The sequence below is a fragment of the Salvelinus sp. IW2-2015 genome, linkage group LG15 (genome assembly GCF_002910315.2).
Source record: "Salvelinus sp. IW2-2015 linkage group LG15, ASM291031v2, whole genome shotgun sequence".
Classification (NCBI taxonomy): domain Eukaryota; kingdom Metazoa; phylum Chordata; class Actinopteri; order Salmoniformes; family Salmonidae; genus Salvelinus; species Salvelinus sp. IW2-2015.
This window is the reverse complement of record NC_036855.1, coordinates 15,077,231-15,093,651: the sequence shown is the minus strand read 5'-3', so window position 1 is coordinate 15,093,651 and position 16,421 is coordinate 15,077,231. Positions and strand designations below refer to the sequence as shown.

Here is a 16,421-nt window from a genome sequence, read left to right as displayed (position 1 = left end):
TATAAATAACATTCTCCATAGTATAAGGTAGGCTACCATAAATTAATACAAGTTTATTATAATTAAAATACCTAAATTTAAGGGTATACTTAAACAGTAGGTTAATTAATAGGATAAAATTCAAAACTTTTCACATGGAAAACTTACCACTTACTATACTATACTATACCATAGCCTAGAGTACCTTGTTTGAACCCCTACTTTCAGCCAGGGGTAAAGAACAGACTGCTGTAACCTGATTGGCTGAATACGGTGTGCAACATCCGGAAGTTGTCAGAAAATCAAAAAATGGTGGTGGAAAGTTGTGTTTTATTAAGACAGTACGCATATTCTTTTCTGGCGGCACACCATTAAACTAGTTAAGGAGGAAACCGAAACCGTTGCAGCCTTAATGGAGGATGTTTTATGTACGAACCTGTCGCGGGGGGACACGAGTGTAGTACCAGCAGGGCACTTTAAGCCAAGACGATAGTGGAGATCCATAGCCCCCACTAGCGGCTGCCCAGATTAACCACAGCATGTTTGGAGTGGACAGAAGGAGACTTCAATGGCAACAACAAACAATTCTGATTTCAATGATTTACTATAAAGATAACATAATTATCTTAAATATCAAATTTGTATTTCTTTGAAATAGTAAATACATGTCATCATAAATCTGCAACGATAAGATATAACAATGATACGCGAGGACGTGCGGGCAAAATGAATGTTCAGCGCTAATAATACACAAGTAAGTATTGCAAATATGTTATTTATTGTGTGTCGGCATGATGCAACTGAGATATACAGGAATGAAAATGACTTGTATGGAGGTGTTCTTGTAGTTCTTTCACATCAATGCGGGTGAAGAGAAATCCACTTTAGACTATTGAAATGCATACAATAATCCACTAAAAGTAGTGATGGTTTTTCAATACTTTCAAAAGTCATCCTCAGCACAATCAGTTTTTAGCTTTCTATGGAGCCCAAGCATGAGCCAATCCCAACCCTCTGAGACTGCCAAATTCATTCTGTGTGTTCTGAGAGGGGGAAATATATATATATATATATATATATATATTATATATATATAGAGAGAGAGAGAGAGAGAGAGAGAGAGAGAGGGGGGGAGGTGTAGTTGCATCACTCAACAGCCCAGAGACTGGAGTAGAGAGAGAAGACCCAGCTCACCCTGTATCCTTCATGTCCAAGAACCCAAGACTGTGTCAGCAATACATTCACTCTGACAGTGGCTGGCTCTCTGTCAGGGAGCAGAGACACGTTACGCAAACAGACGCAGCTTTTCTCTTTTAAGGCTAATCCCAAAATTGGAATTTTAAATCTGTAAAATGGAGTATTGCAAGCTAAACTCATTGATTTGCTATTAGGCTGTGCCAATCAGACCTGGGTTCTAATAAATATGTATTTGAGTATCTGGTATTTAAAATATTTTTTTCTGTGTATTTTTGTATTTTCAAATACACAGTCCAAAATAAGTACTTTTATTTGAGTATTTGAATGGTTATRTGAAAAAATAAAAAGGCTACCAAATTGTGTTTGAAAGTATTTTCAAATACTTATTTCAAATACTATTTTCAAATATCTGGATTAAATTCACGGAGGTGCATTTGAGTCAGTGTATTTGGTATTTTAAAATACTTTCCAAGTGTTTTTATATTACTTGTATAAATATTTAACTACTTTTCTTTTCTTTTCAAATTAAATATATCTGAATACAAATGTTATTTGTCACATGTACTGAATTGAATACACCAGGTGTAGACCTTACTGTGAAATGCTTACTTACAAGCCCTTAACCAACAATGCAGTTCAAGAAATCGAATTAAGAAAATACTTACTAAATAAACGAAAGAAAAAAAAATCAAATCAAATCAAAAAGTAACACAAGAAAATTACATAACAATAGCGGGGCTATATACCGAGTCAATGTGAGGGGTTACAGGTTAGTCAAGGTAATTTGTAAAGTGACTATGCATAGATAATAAACAGCAAGTAGCAGCAGTGTACAAAACAAATGGGGGGGTCAATATAAATAGTCCGGGTGGCCATTTGATTAATTGTTCAGCAGTCTTATGGCTTGGGGGTAGAAGCTGTTAAGGAGCCTTTTGGTCCTAGACTTGGCGCTCTGGTACCGCTTGCCGTGCGGTAGCAGAGGGAACAGTCTATGACTTGGGTGACTGGAGTCTTTGATAATTGTTTGGGCCTTTCTCTGACACCGCCTAGTATATAGGTCCTGGATGTCAGGAAGCTGGGCCCCAGTGATGTACTGGGCCATACGCACTACTTACTTTGAAATGTATGTGAGGTAATTGAGATATCGAGAGATTGGACTATAAGGTTCTATCTGCATTTTTTGTCAAAATGTTGTTATTGCCATAGCCTTTTCCTGTTCAATTTTCTCTACTTATATAGTACTCAAAATATCCCAAATTACGTTGTTAAGTTCAAAAGAATGCAATGTAAAAATTGCTGACACCATTCAAACCAATTAGGGTTCAGAACTTTAAAGCCAATTATCTCAGAATCATCTTTTTGTAGATAGAACCTTATATTCCCAAGCTCTCGATATTTGAAAAATTATTTGAACCCAGATCTGGTGCCAAAACAGTTCCCTCTGGAATGTTTGTGATTGTACAGTACACTCCATAGAATTAGAATATTTATATTCTATTACATTCTATTTCTATGGTACACACCATGGTCTACTACACCCCAGAACACTACAGTCTGAACTTGACTATATCTGATGTCTCTCCAAATTGAGCTCGCAGCAACAAAACCACATGCATCTCGTGATGGATATTTAAAGAAATGAAAAAGCACCAGGAACCAATTATCAAATAATAATTTACCCCTTTTCATGATGCATACCGTATCTGTATGGGGCTATACTCTCTCTATTGGTTACCATGGCTGCACTGCATTATTTGCTCAGGCACGGGTAGTGTTGAGGTTCATATATAGGTTCCCCAGGCAGCAGTAATTGAGATCAGATGCGTGATACATCTCCGACCTGGGCCCTGACTATGACTGAGTAACCTGGAAGCATTTATTTTATCGAGAAGATGTTTAGTTAAGAGCGGCAGTGTGGCTTAATGAGTCTGGACCCGGGCGGCCCGGCCTGGTGATGAATATGATTGGTGAAAGCACTGAAGGCTGGTTCCTGAGCCCTTCCTTCCCCCTGGATCAGGTTTCAGATTAGTAGACTTCCTGTCCAGTGGGTGAGCAAGCGGAGTGGACTGACTCTTTAGCTCCAACTGATGTATTCTGGTGGTGGGGACCATCAAGTATTATCTCAGATGGGGTTTACGACAGAGTCAGGAGGCCCTCTGAGTCTCATTTGTTACATCTGAGGAGAAGCAGCTGATTCGAAATGAGTTCTCCCCTGTCGGGGGGGGGGGGGGGGGTGTACATTTACCTTGATGGCCCTCTTAGGAGCAGTGGTGTGGGATTTCTAATGTAGTAGGTGGTCTCCGTCTTCATAAGCTGCTGCTCTCCCCTTTTCGGTTCTTTGAATTTGTATGGGGATCAACTTGAGTTTATATATAGCATGTTTACATGTTATAGGGCCTAATGATGTCTACAACACACGTGACAATTCAACGTGTATTATATAAACAGGAAGTCTAGTCAACATGTAGCATAAGAGTATATCATCTTCAAACAGAATAAAGTGCTGCTAGTGGGATCATTTCCTACCACCCTAGTCCTGCATGGAATGATTGGTAGGCTGAATGGGGGAGCCAGTATTGTGCTCATTTATCAGCTGTCAGAAAGTTGGCACAGTTCACCGTAGGAAAACACAGAGGCCCCTCATTGTAATGTAGTCACTCTAAGCTCTGGGATGGAGGCTGTGCCGTAAAGGGTTAGGCGTTCAAAGGAAATTAGTGAACGAGTACTTAAGGGATTGTCTCCCAGTGTGCATCAAAACACAATACACACAGGAGCACATGAGTTTCTCTTTTGCTGTAGCACTTTGGTTGTGTGTGGGTTATGTCACTTGATGATGTGTGGATCCTGACTCTTGACATCTTTGCCCCTCAGTCCCTGATAAATGTAGAATTGCTTATAACTATTCCTGTGCTGGGTAACTAAATGGTCGAGACTGGTTTCACACATTTCGTCTCCTTCTCAAAAGCGGTGAATGACTAGGGGGACTCATTGAAAACACACTGCTGGGGTAGATGAAATTACTGATTGTAGTCCAGGTAACAGGTTACAGACTCTATCCAGTCCCACTCTTAAACACTCCTCTTCTTCCTGTCCAACTGTGTGTATTCCCTCTGGTTGTTCAGAGTGCAGGACTGGCAAGCCTCGGTCAGCTCTCCTTGACAGTGCTAGATTTTACACACTGAGTTGTTAGGATCAACAGGAGGAGCAGGATATTGCAGCCGGCATTAAACCAAGCATACAATGGCCTCCTGCGCAAGTAATCTCCACGTTGAGCCGATTTGATCTGACAGTTTAAACACTTGAACCCAGAGACATTCTGTTTTGAGGGGATTGCTCAGTGCCGGGGTGTGTTCTGGACATACTGCACGTGGACCCAAGGGGGTTTCCTTTTGATTATGGGCTTATTTTACTGTGAATTGCTCAGGTCATTGTAGGTGAGTGCAAGTAGTCGGATGTAAACAATTTTCCACCTGGCTGTAGTTACCTGATTGTGTAAGTAGCTGACCCTTGACGCCAGCCCCACTCCATACAAATATGGGACTGGTGCTGGGGCTGGGCCTAGGGCTGTGGCTGGGACTATGGCTAGTCAAGGACTGGGGCTGGTATGCTTATCTAGGGCAGTATTTCTACAATACAATAAATGTGTCACCACAGCATTTGACAGTCAGTCAGACAATCAGTCACCTGGATGCCTGCACAATGACCATACAACCTGCACAGGACCCTTGCAAATAGTGGAAAATCTATTACCATGTTTACAGACCTCTAACAGCTTGTATATTTTCATCCTGCAGAGAAAAAGCATTAACTCTCCTCTCTGCTCAGCTCCAACCTATGTGCTGCCTCCGAGTAGTAAACACAGAGGCATACTGTAATACACTTGATAAATATCAACCGAAATAAAGCAATCAGCTGCAAGCAATTTGCATGTCTGTGTTGGAGCCAGCCGCGGGTGATTTTCTCTGCTGTCATCCATCATGGGCTCCCAGCTCGGGCCAAGATACACAATGCCCTTCAATTGCTGTCATATGGAGCCCAAGTGCAGAAAAACCAACAATTTCTACTGGTCTGTACTTCAAATAAATAAACTGTTTTAATATATTTTTGTCCACTTACAGTACAACAATGCTTCAGAGAGAGAGTTGGTGTAATGTTAGGACCCTAATCTCCCTCATGCAGGACCCTAATTTTATTTGAAGAGTAGCTCCAGACCAGTGTTACAGTAAACTCCTCATGGGGGTTTTTCAACGGCCCACATCTGTACCAGCTTTCAATTCAATATGATAAGATATGCAACAGTGTCCACTCATCATTTATAAGAGAGAATTTTCATGTAGCCTGATTTTCAGTAAAATAAAGAGGTCAGGAGTCCCCGCACTAAACCAAAATTGTAGAAAAAGCTGAAGGCTATATGATCTGAGGTGCTTACCCCAAAAAGTCTCAAAAAAGGGTCCGGCTGAAATATATAGAATTCAATCAATGTAAAGTAAGCAAAAACAAACTTTTATTTTTTGCTCTACAATAACTGACCAATGGAAATATTAATATAATCCAACCGCCAACACCCGTTTGTTTAGCCATAAGTTTTATCAGTGTGTCATATGGTGAAACAAACCCAAGGTGGCAGTGGTACTACAGAGACAAGATAAGGTCCCAGCATTGCGTTTGGGCTTCGTTGCCTCCTTCCCCAAACACTTTCCTTGGCGAACATGCCAAGCAGAGCTTCTGTCATTCTGTCACTTGGCTTTAGGCTGTGTGTGTGTGTGTGTGTGTGTGTGTGTGTGTGTGTTCAAGTTCAAGTCACATGCACAGGATGCACATGGTGTACACAGTCCAATCAAATGCTTACTTGGAGGATCCCTCTCGACAATGCAACAACAATAATAAATAATAAAAATAAAGATAATGTAATTAAATAGAATACACATTTTGCATAAGTATAAATACAGGAAGGAACTCTACAATTTTACAGTACAATATTTACATTTGATGAGCAAAGTGTTTAAATTGTGCAGTATTTAGCAATAATAAATAAAAGTCTAGTAGCAGCAGTCGTGATGTGTGTGTAGCATGAATGTATATGTGAGTGAGTGAGTGAGTGAGTGAGTGAGTGAGTGAGTGAGTGAGTGAGTGAGTGAGTGAGTGAGTGAGTGAGTGAGTGAGTGAGTGAGTGCATGTGTGCTAAGGTGCAGAGAGTCAGTGCAAATGATCAGTCCACTCTTACAAGAAAGTCCTACAGGAATCTTGCAGAAATGTTACCCTTTGTGAAGGAATTGTGCAAGTGTCCTGCAGGATTCACAAGTATGAATTTCGAAAATGGTACAGAACCATGTCAATTCCTGCAGGAATCCTGCAGGACCGAAACCTTCAGGATTTTGATATTCCTGTAGGTTATGGAAATTCCTGCAGGACCTGGCAATTCCTGCAGGACCAAGTACATTACAGCACGAATCCTGCATAATTTTTTTACTCCACACATTTTCCTTGACACCCAAAAGTACTCATTACATTTTGAATGTTTAGCAGGACAGAAAATGGTTCAAATCACACACTTATCAAGAGAACATCCCTGGGCATCCCTACTGCCTCTGATCTGGTGGACTCACTAAACACAAATGCTTCGTTTGTAAATTATGTCTGAGTGTTGGAGTGTGCCCTTGGTTATGCGTAAAAATATATACAGTATATAATATATTTCTTTTTTTATTAATACTTTTTTACTTTTGATAGGCAAGTATATTTTTGCAATTACATTTACTTTTGATACTTAAGTATATTTTAAAGTCAAATACTTTTAGACTACTCAAGTAGTATTTTACTGGGCGACTTTCACTTTTACTTGAGTAATTAACTTTTATTGAAGTATGACAATTGTGTACTTTTTCCACAACTTTATTTAACTCTCCTTTACAATTTACAACAAGAAGAGGAATGGTCATATGACATCTTGGTCACCATAGTAACAGTTGACAATTGGCAGTTGGGGAAATGGCTGCCAGGCAGTGTAGCTAGTTCAAGCACAGATAGAACAATGAAAAAAATATTTGGTTCAAGTACTGCTAATATTACTGTTTCAGAGAAACATACTAAAACCACAACAGATATGTATGTATATGAACATGTTAGGGGATAGCATAGTTATTTTTTATGTGTTGAGTTTGTAGAATATTTTTCATGAGTAAGATACTTGCTTAGCTAGTATGATCTCTACCACTGGCTGCTAGCTAGCTTTGATTAAAAAAAAATGTTTTAAACTTTTGTTTCTATGGAAAGTGACAAATGAGGTCTGATATCCCTCTTGCTACTGTGTCTCTAGTACTTTTGTCACAAGTTAGGCTATCATTTTTAAGTGTTTTGAAACTGATGGCCACAGATTCAATTTTTAGAATAGGTTTCCTTTACTACTACAGTATATAGTTATAGTTATATTCTGAACTCTTCCCCACTCATCTCTCTCCTCCCCAGTTAAAACCGAGCATATAAACAACAGAAGACAGCACTGAACAGCCATGCAGGTGAAGGTAACACAGTTTCAGCCTCTCATTTCTCCCTTTAAAATGAAGCCTAACACACACGCATACTCACAGATGTTGTTGGTGTACCAGCCATATTGGAGACATCTCTTTCCCTCCTTCACACCAATACACATAAGTTGTTCATGTGACGTCACCATTACTCTATTACTCTATATTACTCTATATACTCTATATTTTGTAACTCTCTTGTTACAAAATATGATTTTACCATATTTATTCAAAATCTCATATTTCCTTTCTCCTAGGAATCATATTTTATGCAGTGCTGGTGAAATGGACAATCAAACATGTCCACTGTTGCTGCATTGAATAAAAAAATTGCCATGCAATCTGATACCTTGTGCTTTCTGTCCATTCATTTGAAAGAATGTGGATTATCCTACAGTAAATTCTCTCTGAAGGATGAGAAAGGGATCCTGCAGGTTGTCCTACAGGAAAATGGTCCTGAAAATCTTGTGGAATTACCTGCAGGATTTTTACCTATAAGATCTCCCACTTGATTTTGGGGCCATTTTGCCGTAGGACAATTCCTGCAGGTAGTTCCTGCAGGTAGGACTTTGTGTGCATGCACAGCACGTCTGTAATCGACACCAACATGGGGAAAGCCTGCGGTACTCCAGGAACAGGGTTGCCTACCCTTGGACTAGAACATGTTGTTTTCCACAATAGGACTCCTCCTTAATAATGATCATTTTCCTGCAAGCAATAGGTACACAAACAATGCCTTTAAATAACCCCTCCTTACCTTGTGCATGCATTCACACAGAGTGGACGACACGTGATCCATCATCGACGTACTGACCCATGGACTGTCCACTGGGGCCTACTCAGTGGCTGTGATGGCTTCAACATGTGTTATGCAGGTTGTTGTTGTTGAGGTTGTGGACAGAATGCTTATTGTCTGTGTAGAACATGGACAGATGTATTCTACCTACCGGAAAGGCAGGGCAACAGGAACACGGTCACATCACTGCACCTCACCTCACAACTTCCACAGAACAACACAGGAAGCAGCAGGATGCCGCAGGTGTCACCTCCCCGCCAGTGACCTTTCCTATTGTCTGAGGATACAACCAATCAAAACACACTTCATGATTTTGTTGAATTACAGTAAGTCCTTAGAGCAGAAGCTGAAGAAGCAAAGCCAAATAAATTGATGCCGAACAGAACGACTATTAAACAGAGAAAAGAGTAATCCATTATTTTTTACTGTATTACAGTAGGATCATAGGTGACAGAAGTTTGAGTGCCAGTCTTCCACTCCTTAGTCCTTGTATTCCGGGTAATGTTCCAAATAACATGGAGTACAAGGAGTGGAATGTTGCAGAGGCTGGTTCCCATCCTAAGGTTAAAGTATATTGTATGGTTATTCTACTTTATGATATAGAATGAGTGAAGGAGACCGCAAAAGCCTGTTACTGACAATCCCATGGTGTTACTGACAAGCCCATCCCACTGGGCACAAACTGGTTGAATCAATATTGTTTCCACATAATTTCAATGAAATTACATTGGACCAACGTGGAATAGACATTGAATTGACTTCTGTGCCCAGTGGGACGGCTGTGCCATTACAGAGCTGCATGGGAGGCTTGCCGGTGTCTGGGAAGTTTTTATTTTTTTATTTAACCTTTATTTAACTAGGCAAGTCAGTTAAGAACAAATTCTTATTTACAATGATCGGCCTACACCGGCCAATCACGGCCGGTTGTGATACAGCCTCGATTCAAACCAGGGTGTCTGTAGTGACGCCTCTAGCACTGAGATGTAGTGACGCCTCTAGCACTGAGATGCAGTGCCTTAGACCGCTGCACCACTTGTGAGCCCCAGTGACACTCCCCTGAATTAAAACTCCATGGGGAAACAGGCGGAAGACATTAATGTAACAAGCAGGACAATGTGGTTCCTCCAGTTCATACTTAATCACATTTGTTTTGGTGTCAGAACAATTAAGTAGGTCTACAATTCATCAATTGAAGTTCCTGAGACAATCCCAAAGTGTAACACGCAAGGAACACTCAATGTCCTCATAAAGACGTTGAATGCTGTTTGCAGGCTGTTCTCTCTACAAGAGAAAGAGGTGTGGCATGTTTTTATAGAGAGACATTCCATTAAAGGATGCCTCCCATCAAAGCACACACACACTTCTGAAATGTCCACCAATATTGAGATTTGTTGAATTTAAGAAACCAGTAAATGAACAAATAAGTAGACCTAAATGTTTATTTTGATTGGCCAATTATTCATATTTGATTTCCTGTTACTATAAAACAGGGGTAGGCAACCCTGGTCCTGGAGTGCAGCAGGCACTTCATATTTTTGATTTAACCGACCTGGAAGACCAGGTGTGTTGAATTTAGGCAATCATTGAACTGATCGATTAGTTGTTGGTCAGGTGTGGTGCCTAGTTGGAAGAAAAGTCGGCAGTACCTATGGCACTCKAGGAGCAGGGTTGCCTACACCTGCTTTAAAAGTTTCAGTATCTCGAGTATGATCAAAAAAGTATGCATTCAGCTGATTCAAACCTCAAATCATCACAATTACTGCAGACAAGGTGAATGGGGTCGGAAACATCATTTAGTGCTCCTGTKTTTGTGAATTTACCACATCTACTTTTTTCTAAGACAAAAGTTTTCTATTTTACATAATAGTAGGCCTATTTATTTAATTGTAAGTATCATATTTATGCATGATCTCACATTTACTGTAGGACTTTGAAGCATCCATGTATAGTACTGGTAAACGAGATTATAGATAGGCCTATTTTCGTCATCTGCTGCCCGCAACAACAATACAAAAAAATCTTAATTATGTTATTTATGCCCCCACCCCACTCCTATTCCTCTCAAGGCAGACCGGAGTAACGTCCCTTTTGGAGAGGTGGAGAGGGCGAGTGCCTGAAGGACCAGTGATTGTCCGTCATCCCCTCAAGAGCTTTCTTGAATGGAAACCGGTCGCTGAATTTCCTGAAAGCACCGACCTACACCGTGCAGAGCGCGCGGGATAGCCTCCCCAACTCAGCGCATGCCGATACATCGCAGGCCACTGTCGATTTGGGCTAATTTGCTGCTGGCTGCAGCTTCAACAACATATAGCGCAAAGGACTGTATCTTGGAAATAAACCCTAACAGGGAGTGGCAGTAAAGCTAACTGTCATGGACAATTAAACCTACTTTTATGAATGTCCGTGCAAAGGGTTAAACGCTTTTTCTGCTGTTTCAATTTAAATGTTCATGTGTAAAATCGCAATTCGCTACTAAACCCATCCCGGAACCCTACTTGGATACCGCCTGCCTCTCACTTAGACTGCCTCTCACTTAGACTACAGTGTTAACGGGTCCCCTGCATGTACTGGAACAATGAAGTTCCATCTCCACTCCCGGAGGAGAATAAAGTCTTATTGGACAATGTTTTCGTTAAGCAGGTATGACATGACATCTAATTATCTGAGTATATGCAGTATAGACTATCGACTCACTGCAAGTGAAGACTTATGCTAATTGCTTGGCTGCGCTGCTCGTTGAATAGCCCAGCTGATTGCCTTTTTGTTTTCCACGCTCCAGCCTATGTTTTAATGATAATTATAAACACATTTAACAATTGTGCTAGCCTAATTTTGTTTAAACGAAGGACAAAATAGATTCGGAATTCCACCCAAAACCAGATTTCTGGCACTCTTTGAATACCGTTTTAATCACCAAGAGAGGCTCAAGTGGCCTATCATAAGGGAAGCCGAGACAATCACCCTCCTTTATGTTTCAAGATCAGCTGCAACTTATGTAGGCTACATTGTCTACTATGAATAGTGCGATGTTCAATTGAGTCTCTTCAAATCTTAGTCTTGTGTTGAGAAATTCGATTTTCGATTACGGCTATTAAAATTAAAATATGCAATTATTCTGGTGGCGCGATGCCTTCTCTGATTGACAGTTGAAATTGACACTGGCTGCCTCTTATCCCGAGCATTTGAAGCCATCACTAATTGCAGGTAGTCCATCTTTTCAGTGCTTTCGATTGCATGGGAACTATATGCGATTATTTAAGGAGGTAGTTTACGGGTTGTGCGTAAAAGAAAAAGATAAGTCCTAATTATAATTGCTTCAGCAAATTTAGCTTTTGTCGCCAGGATTTAAATGCAGTAGAAAGTGTTATTCATTGTTTTGGACTGGATATAGCTTGCAGTATGGGCTGGTAGGGATGCGTAATGCTCAGAGCAGAGCAGGGCGCAGAGCAGACTTTTGGCGCAGCTCCAGGCTTCATCTACACCGCTGTTTCTCCACAAACAGAATAGCTTGATAATGGTGAGTTATTCCAACTTAAAACATTAATTATGTTATCTYATCAAAATAGGAACATCGACATAGTGTAAACTGATAATCGGAGTCTTGGCRGAACTTGGACTACCTGTTTTTCATTTCCCAACCCCATTTTCATAGTTTACTTTTGTGACAGGCCTTTTAAGTTTTGTTTTCAGTAGCAGGGTGTTGTTGTAAGCCCATTTCATTCGAAATGTGTGTTGCATTTAGGCTACTGCATACAATGCTTGTTTTCTTGTATCCTGTGAGTTTGTCATGTGCTGTGCCATGTGTCCTGTAATTTATACAAGTCGAGAGGCCTTGTAGCCTACCTTGCATCCCTGGCGATATAAGATTATGACAAGAAAAATCTATCCCAAACCTCAGTCTCACTCGGACGGGGAGTCTCACGCAGATGTAAAAGAAGAGTCTCCTCTCCTGCCCAGTCCTCCGGTAACACCGTCTATGTGCTCGCATCCGACCCTGGCCTCCCCGACGCCAGTTCGGTCCACGGGGAAAAACCAGTGTGCCAACTGCGGCACAGAGATCCAAGACAGATACCTACTGAAAGTGAGCATTATAATGCCTTTTGTTACACTGCTCAAATCAATAATCATTTAATATTGAATTTAAAACCTGTTTATTCCTCACGAATTGCATGCATATTTGCATAGTCTTTCACATTACTTCCATTTTATAGAATAAGTACGCCGAACAAAACATTATTATTGTTATTATTATTATATGATTYTTGTTGTTGTTATTATTGTTATTATTATCATCATTATTATTATGAGTGTTTATTTATCATTGCAGGTGAACAATTTGAATTGGCACGTGGGATGTCTGGAGTGTTCAGTCTGCAGAATATCATTACGTCAGCACAATAGCTGCTACATCAAAAACAAAGAAATATTTTGCAAATTGGATTATTTCAGGTAGGGTAAGTTTTGCTATTTGTTTTCCTTAAAATGTATGTTCTATATTTGGCACGAGGACGAATGTTCATAAACAATTGATTACTTATTATATCATCGTTATTATACATTTTACTAAAAATGTATTGTTATAAGGCGAGTGTTTCATTATGTCTTGGGACAAGTAAACAGGATTGAACTGTTTTTCGTTGTAACTTCTAAATCAAATAAATACAACTACACGCTTTACTTTTGGTAAAGCAACAACAAATGCAAATCTGTTAACGAGGCTATTTGAATAAAAACCTAGACCATTTATAACATATCATGATAATACATACTTTTACGACCGATAAATAGTTTTTGTCACGTTATTTTTCTCTTTATATATATATATATTTTAATTGTTGTCTTTAGTGATAATGTGGCGGACATTATCAACATTTTTACTCTCAACCATGATTCTTACAACTTTGAGATCACTAAATTTAGATTATTCGTGTTTGTTGTTCTTCATTTATTAGTGTATTATTCCCTCAGACCGGGGCCATTGCTAAAACATTATGTCCTTTATCAGGGTCTCTTTTTCTCACTCACTCTATATTTGAAGCATGTCAAGTAAACGCTATTGTTATTTTCTCATCATTATTCTATAATTATATTGTTATTATTATCTTATTGCTGTTGRTTGTTATGGTTTTAATTAACATAAGGATAAATAATATTTGACTAAAGTGAAATTAGTTTGGAAAACTGTAAGCAATGCTGTCTATAATCTTTTACAATAAGATTACTTCTATCTATTCCTGGCCTGCACAACATTTCAGGTGACTACAAGTTTATTTTCATTAGCAGTGAAAGACTACTGACAATGCCCCCTGCTCTTCTCTGTCTCACCACAGTAAGTTTGGCACCAAGTGTGGCCAGTGCAGGCGCCAGGTGTATGCCAGTGACTGGGTGCGGCGGGCGCGGGGCAGTGTGTACCACCTGGCCTGCTTCGCCTGCTACTCCTGTAAGAGGCAGCTGTCCACAGGGGAGGAGTTTGGTCTGGTGGAGGGCAGGGTGCTATGTCGAGCCCACTACGACACCATGGTGGAGAACCTCCAGAGAGCGGCTGAGAACGGTACGTGGTCAGACGGGTGTCACAGACAATGTCAGGGAGTAGGGAACCCAAATATGAGCCAAGGGAAGGGTACTGATTCCTAATACATTTTGTGTGGGATGCATGCACCCTCAGAATTMAATCAAGTAAATCACCATGTATGGGATTTTCCAGGTAGGATTTGTCCCTGAGTAAACTGTATTGAGGGAGAATTCAGACATAATTGGGGTCCTACYTTTCTTACTCTTAGGATTGTATGCTTTGATGTCCAGCACCTGCACACATTATATGTGTAGCCTATTTCTCTTTCCATTGTTTTATGAGACAAACAATATAACACTGTGTGGTGTTTTCTTCCACCCTGTTTGTGTGATTTAGGGACGGGTCTCACTTTGGAGGGAGCCTTCCCCTCTGATCAGGATGGCCAACCCAAACCAGCCAAGAGAGCACGTACTTCCTTCAGCGCTGAGCAGCTACAGGTACTGTCGGCGTGTGTTTACATGTGTGAGTGAGTCTGTGAAAGTATGCACAGTTTTTGTCTGACAGAGAGAGAGACTGAACAAAGAAGACAGGATGAATGTTAGTTTTAGTAGTGCGTTCTACATCATTTAGATAAATGTGTCTCTGACTGAATTCGCTTGATTCAGTGAATATTCAGCTGAATATATAGCTTCATGACTGAGTTTGCTAGGTGTGTGTTCCTAGGTGATGCAGTCTCAGTTTAACCAAGACAACAACCCTGATGCCCAGACTCTACAGAAGCTGTCAGACATGACAGGACTGAGCAGACGGGTCATACAAGTATGTATGACAATATCAAACTAGTGGGTGTAAGGTTGTTAGACATTTAGGATTTTTTTTAAATAATGTAATAAAATAAATATGATATAATAAAATCATTCATCTATACCACATTACTTGTTGCGTGCATCATTCAACGATCTTTAGTAACGTTCCATTTCCATATAGGTTTGGTTTCAAAACTGCAGAGCAAGACATAAAAAGCACCCTCCCCCCCAGCACAACGGTCACCTCCAGGGAGCCCCCCATCCCCACTCCAGAATCCCCCCCTCACTGCCAGACAACCTCTACTCCTCCTTCAGCAGTCCCGACAGACCACACCTGCTGGCTCTGCATGGATACATAGACAGTGAGTTGGGTTTTTCATATCGATGGACAACACATGCATGTACATTTAGCTGACTTTGGCTCTAACATAATTCTATTTTTTTAACTCCATTCGATGCAGATTGTCAAAGATAGTTACTGACTATAATGTATTTAAATTCACATCGCATCACTTATAGTTCTTGTGTATTTAGTCTAATTGAGTAAAAAAAAAAAATATATATATATCTTTCTGTGCACAGGTCATCCCTTCTCGATGCTGTCCGCCCCTAACCACCTCACCCACCCAGGCATGACCTTACCACAGTTACCCATCAGCCGCTAACTAACACCCCTGAGACCACCACTTCCCCCACAAACTTTATTTCTCACAGAACTTTCCATCCCGCAAAGTTGAGAACATTTCAACATTTGCCTCTCCRATTTTACTATACAAGAGGACTGCTGCGGTTTCTTCCGCCTCCATGGTCTGCAGAGTTGGAAATATCACATTGTCGATTGGACGGACAGTTTTATAATGGCAGCTAGACTTTAGATCATCTGTGGAAAAACATCCCAGTCCAATATAAATATGATAATCATCAGGACCAGATTTGACCACCCATCCATTGACAGGGAATAAATTGGAACTCCAGGACCAGGATTAGGAACAGGAAGACTCATCCAACAGGAAATCTCCTTTCATTCCTTGTGGATTATGATTTTTCATCATCTTATTCATCAACTGGTAGCTCTAAAGGTATTTCATGTTTCAATTTCCATCCTTTTAAATACACATTTTTTCTGTAACTCTGTCCGCTTGTTTTCCTGTATATAACCCTCCCATACATAGACTATTATTTATGTGTAAGGTGACGATGAAGACTCTTCTGACCTTGTGTGCTGAGAGAGAGTGTTGAGTGTTGTTATTTACTGTTTCAGTTCAGTAAAATGGAAAGCTTATGTGTCGCTTTATTTATTAAAAAATATACTTCACCAAGAAGCACTTTTAAAAATGTTTTCAAAATAAATAAATAATTTATTGTAAATTGTAAATATTTTACTGATTTAATCAAATGTGCCTGAAAGGCTGTTGGGGGAAAAATCAGTTGAGAAATAGAACATTTCACATAACATTTATAGAAATAACACTATTTGGTTTTACATGGACCCAACAAGAAACATGAAGGATTCAAGTTCTATAATCGTGTGGAATAGGGAACATGCTGTGCAGAAGATAAAATACACAAAGTTTAACTAATTATTTCACTAACACACACACACATAC

General features: G+C 40.0%; 1 protein-coding gene and 1 long non-coding RNA gene across 3 annotated transcripts; both read left to right on the top strand.

Annotated features, from left to right (window-relative positions):
• Positions 1 to 6,645: 6,645 nt before the first annotated feature.
• Positions 6,646 to 8,046, top strand: LOC111974897 (uncharacterized). The gene is made up of 2 exons (XR_002878734.2): positions 6,646 to 7,697; positions 7,958 to 8,046. It is a non-coding gene; the product is annotated as an uncharacterized lncRNA (long non-coding RNA).
• A 2,028-nt stretch (positions 8,047 to 10,074) lies between these two features.
• On the top strand, positions 10,075 to 16,182 carry LOC111974881 (LIM/homeobox protein Lhx6-like). 2 transcript variants are annotated; one of them, XM_024002949.3, is made up of 9 exons: positions 10,075 to 10,266; positions 10,563 to 11,136; positions 12,395 to 12,577; positions 12,824 to 12,945; positions 13,827 to 14,047; positions 14,405 to 14,505; positions 14,732 to 14,827; positions 14,996 to 15,176; positions 15,397 to 16,182. In XM_024002949.3, the coding sequence occupies exons 2-9, from the start codon at positions 11,059 to 11,061 to the stop codon at positions 15,477 to 15,479; spliced, it is 1,065 nt and encodes a 354-aa protein (XP_023858717.1). In that variant the 5' UTR covers positions 10,075 to 10,266; positions 10,563 to 11,058; the 3' UTR covers positions 15,480 to 16,182. The 2 variants fall into 2 exon arrangements, with proteins under 2 accessions (XP_023858717.1, XP_023858718.1); XM_024002950.2 differs by lacking the exons at positions 10,075 to 10,266; positions 10,563 to 11,136 and adding an exon at positions 11,163 to 12,013.
• Positions 16,183 to 16,421: the final 239 nt, after the last annotated feature.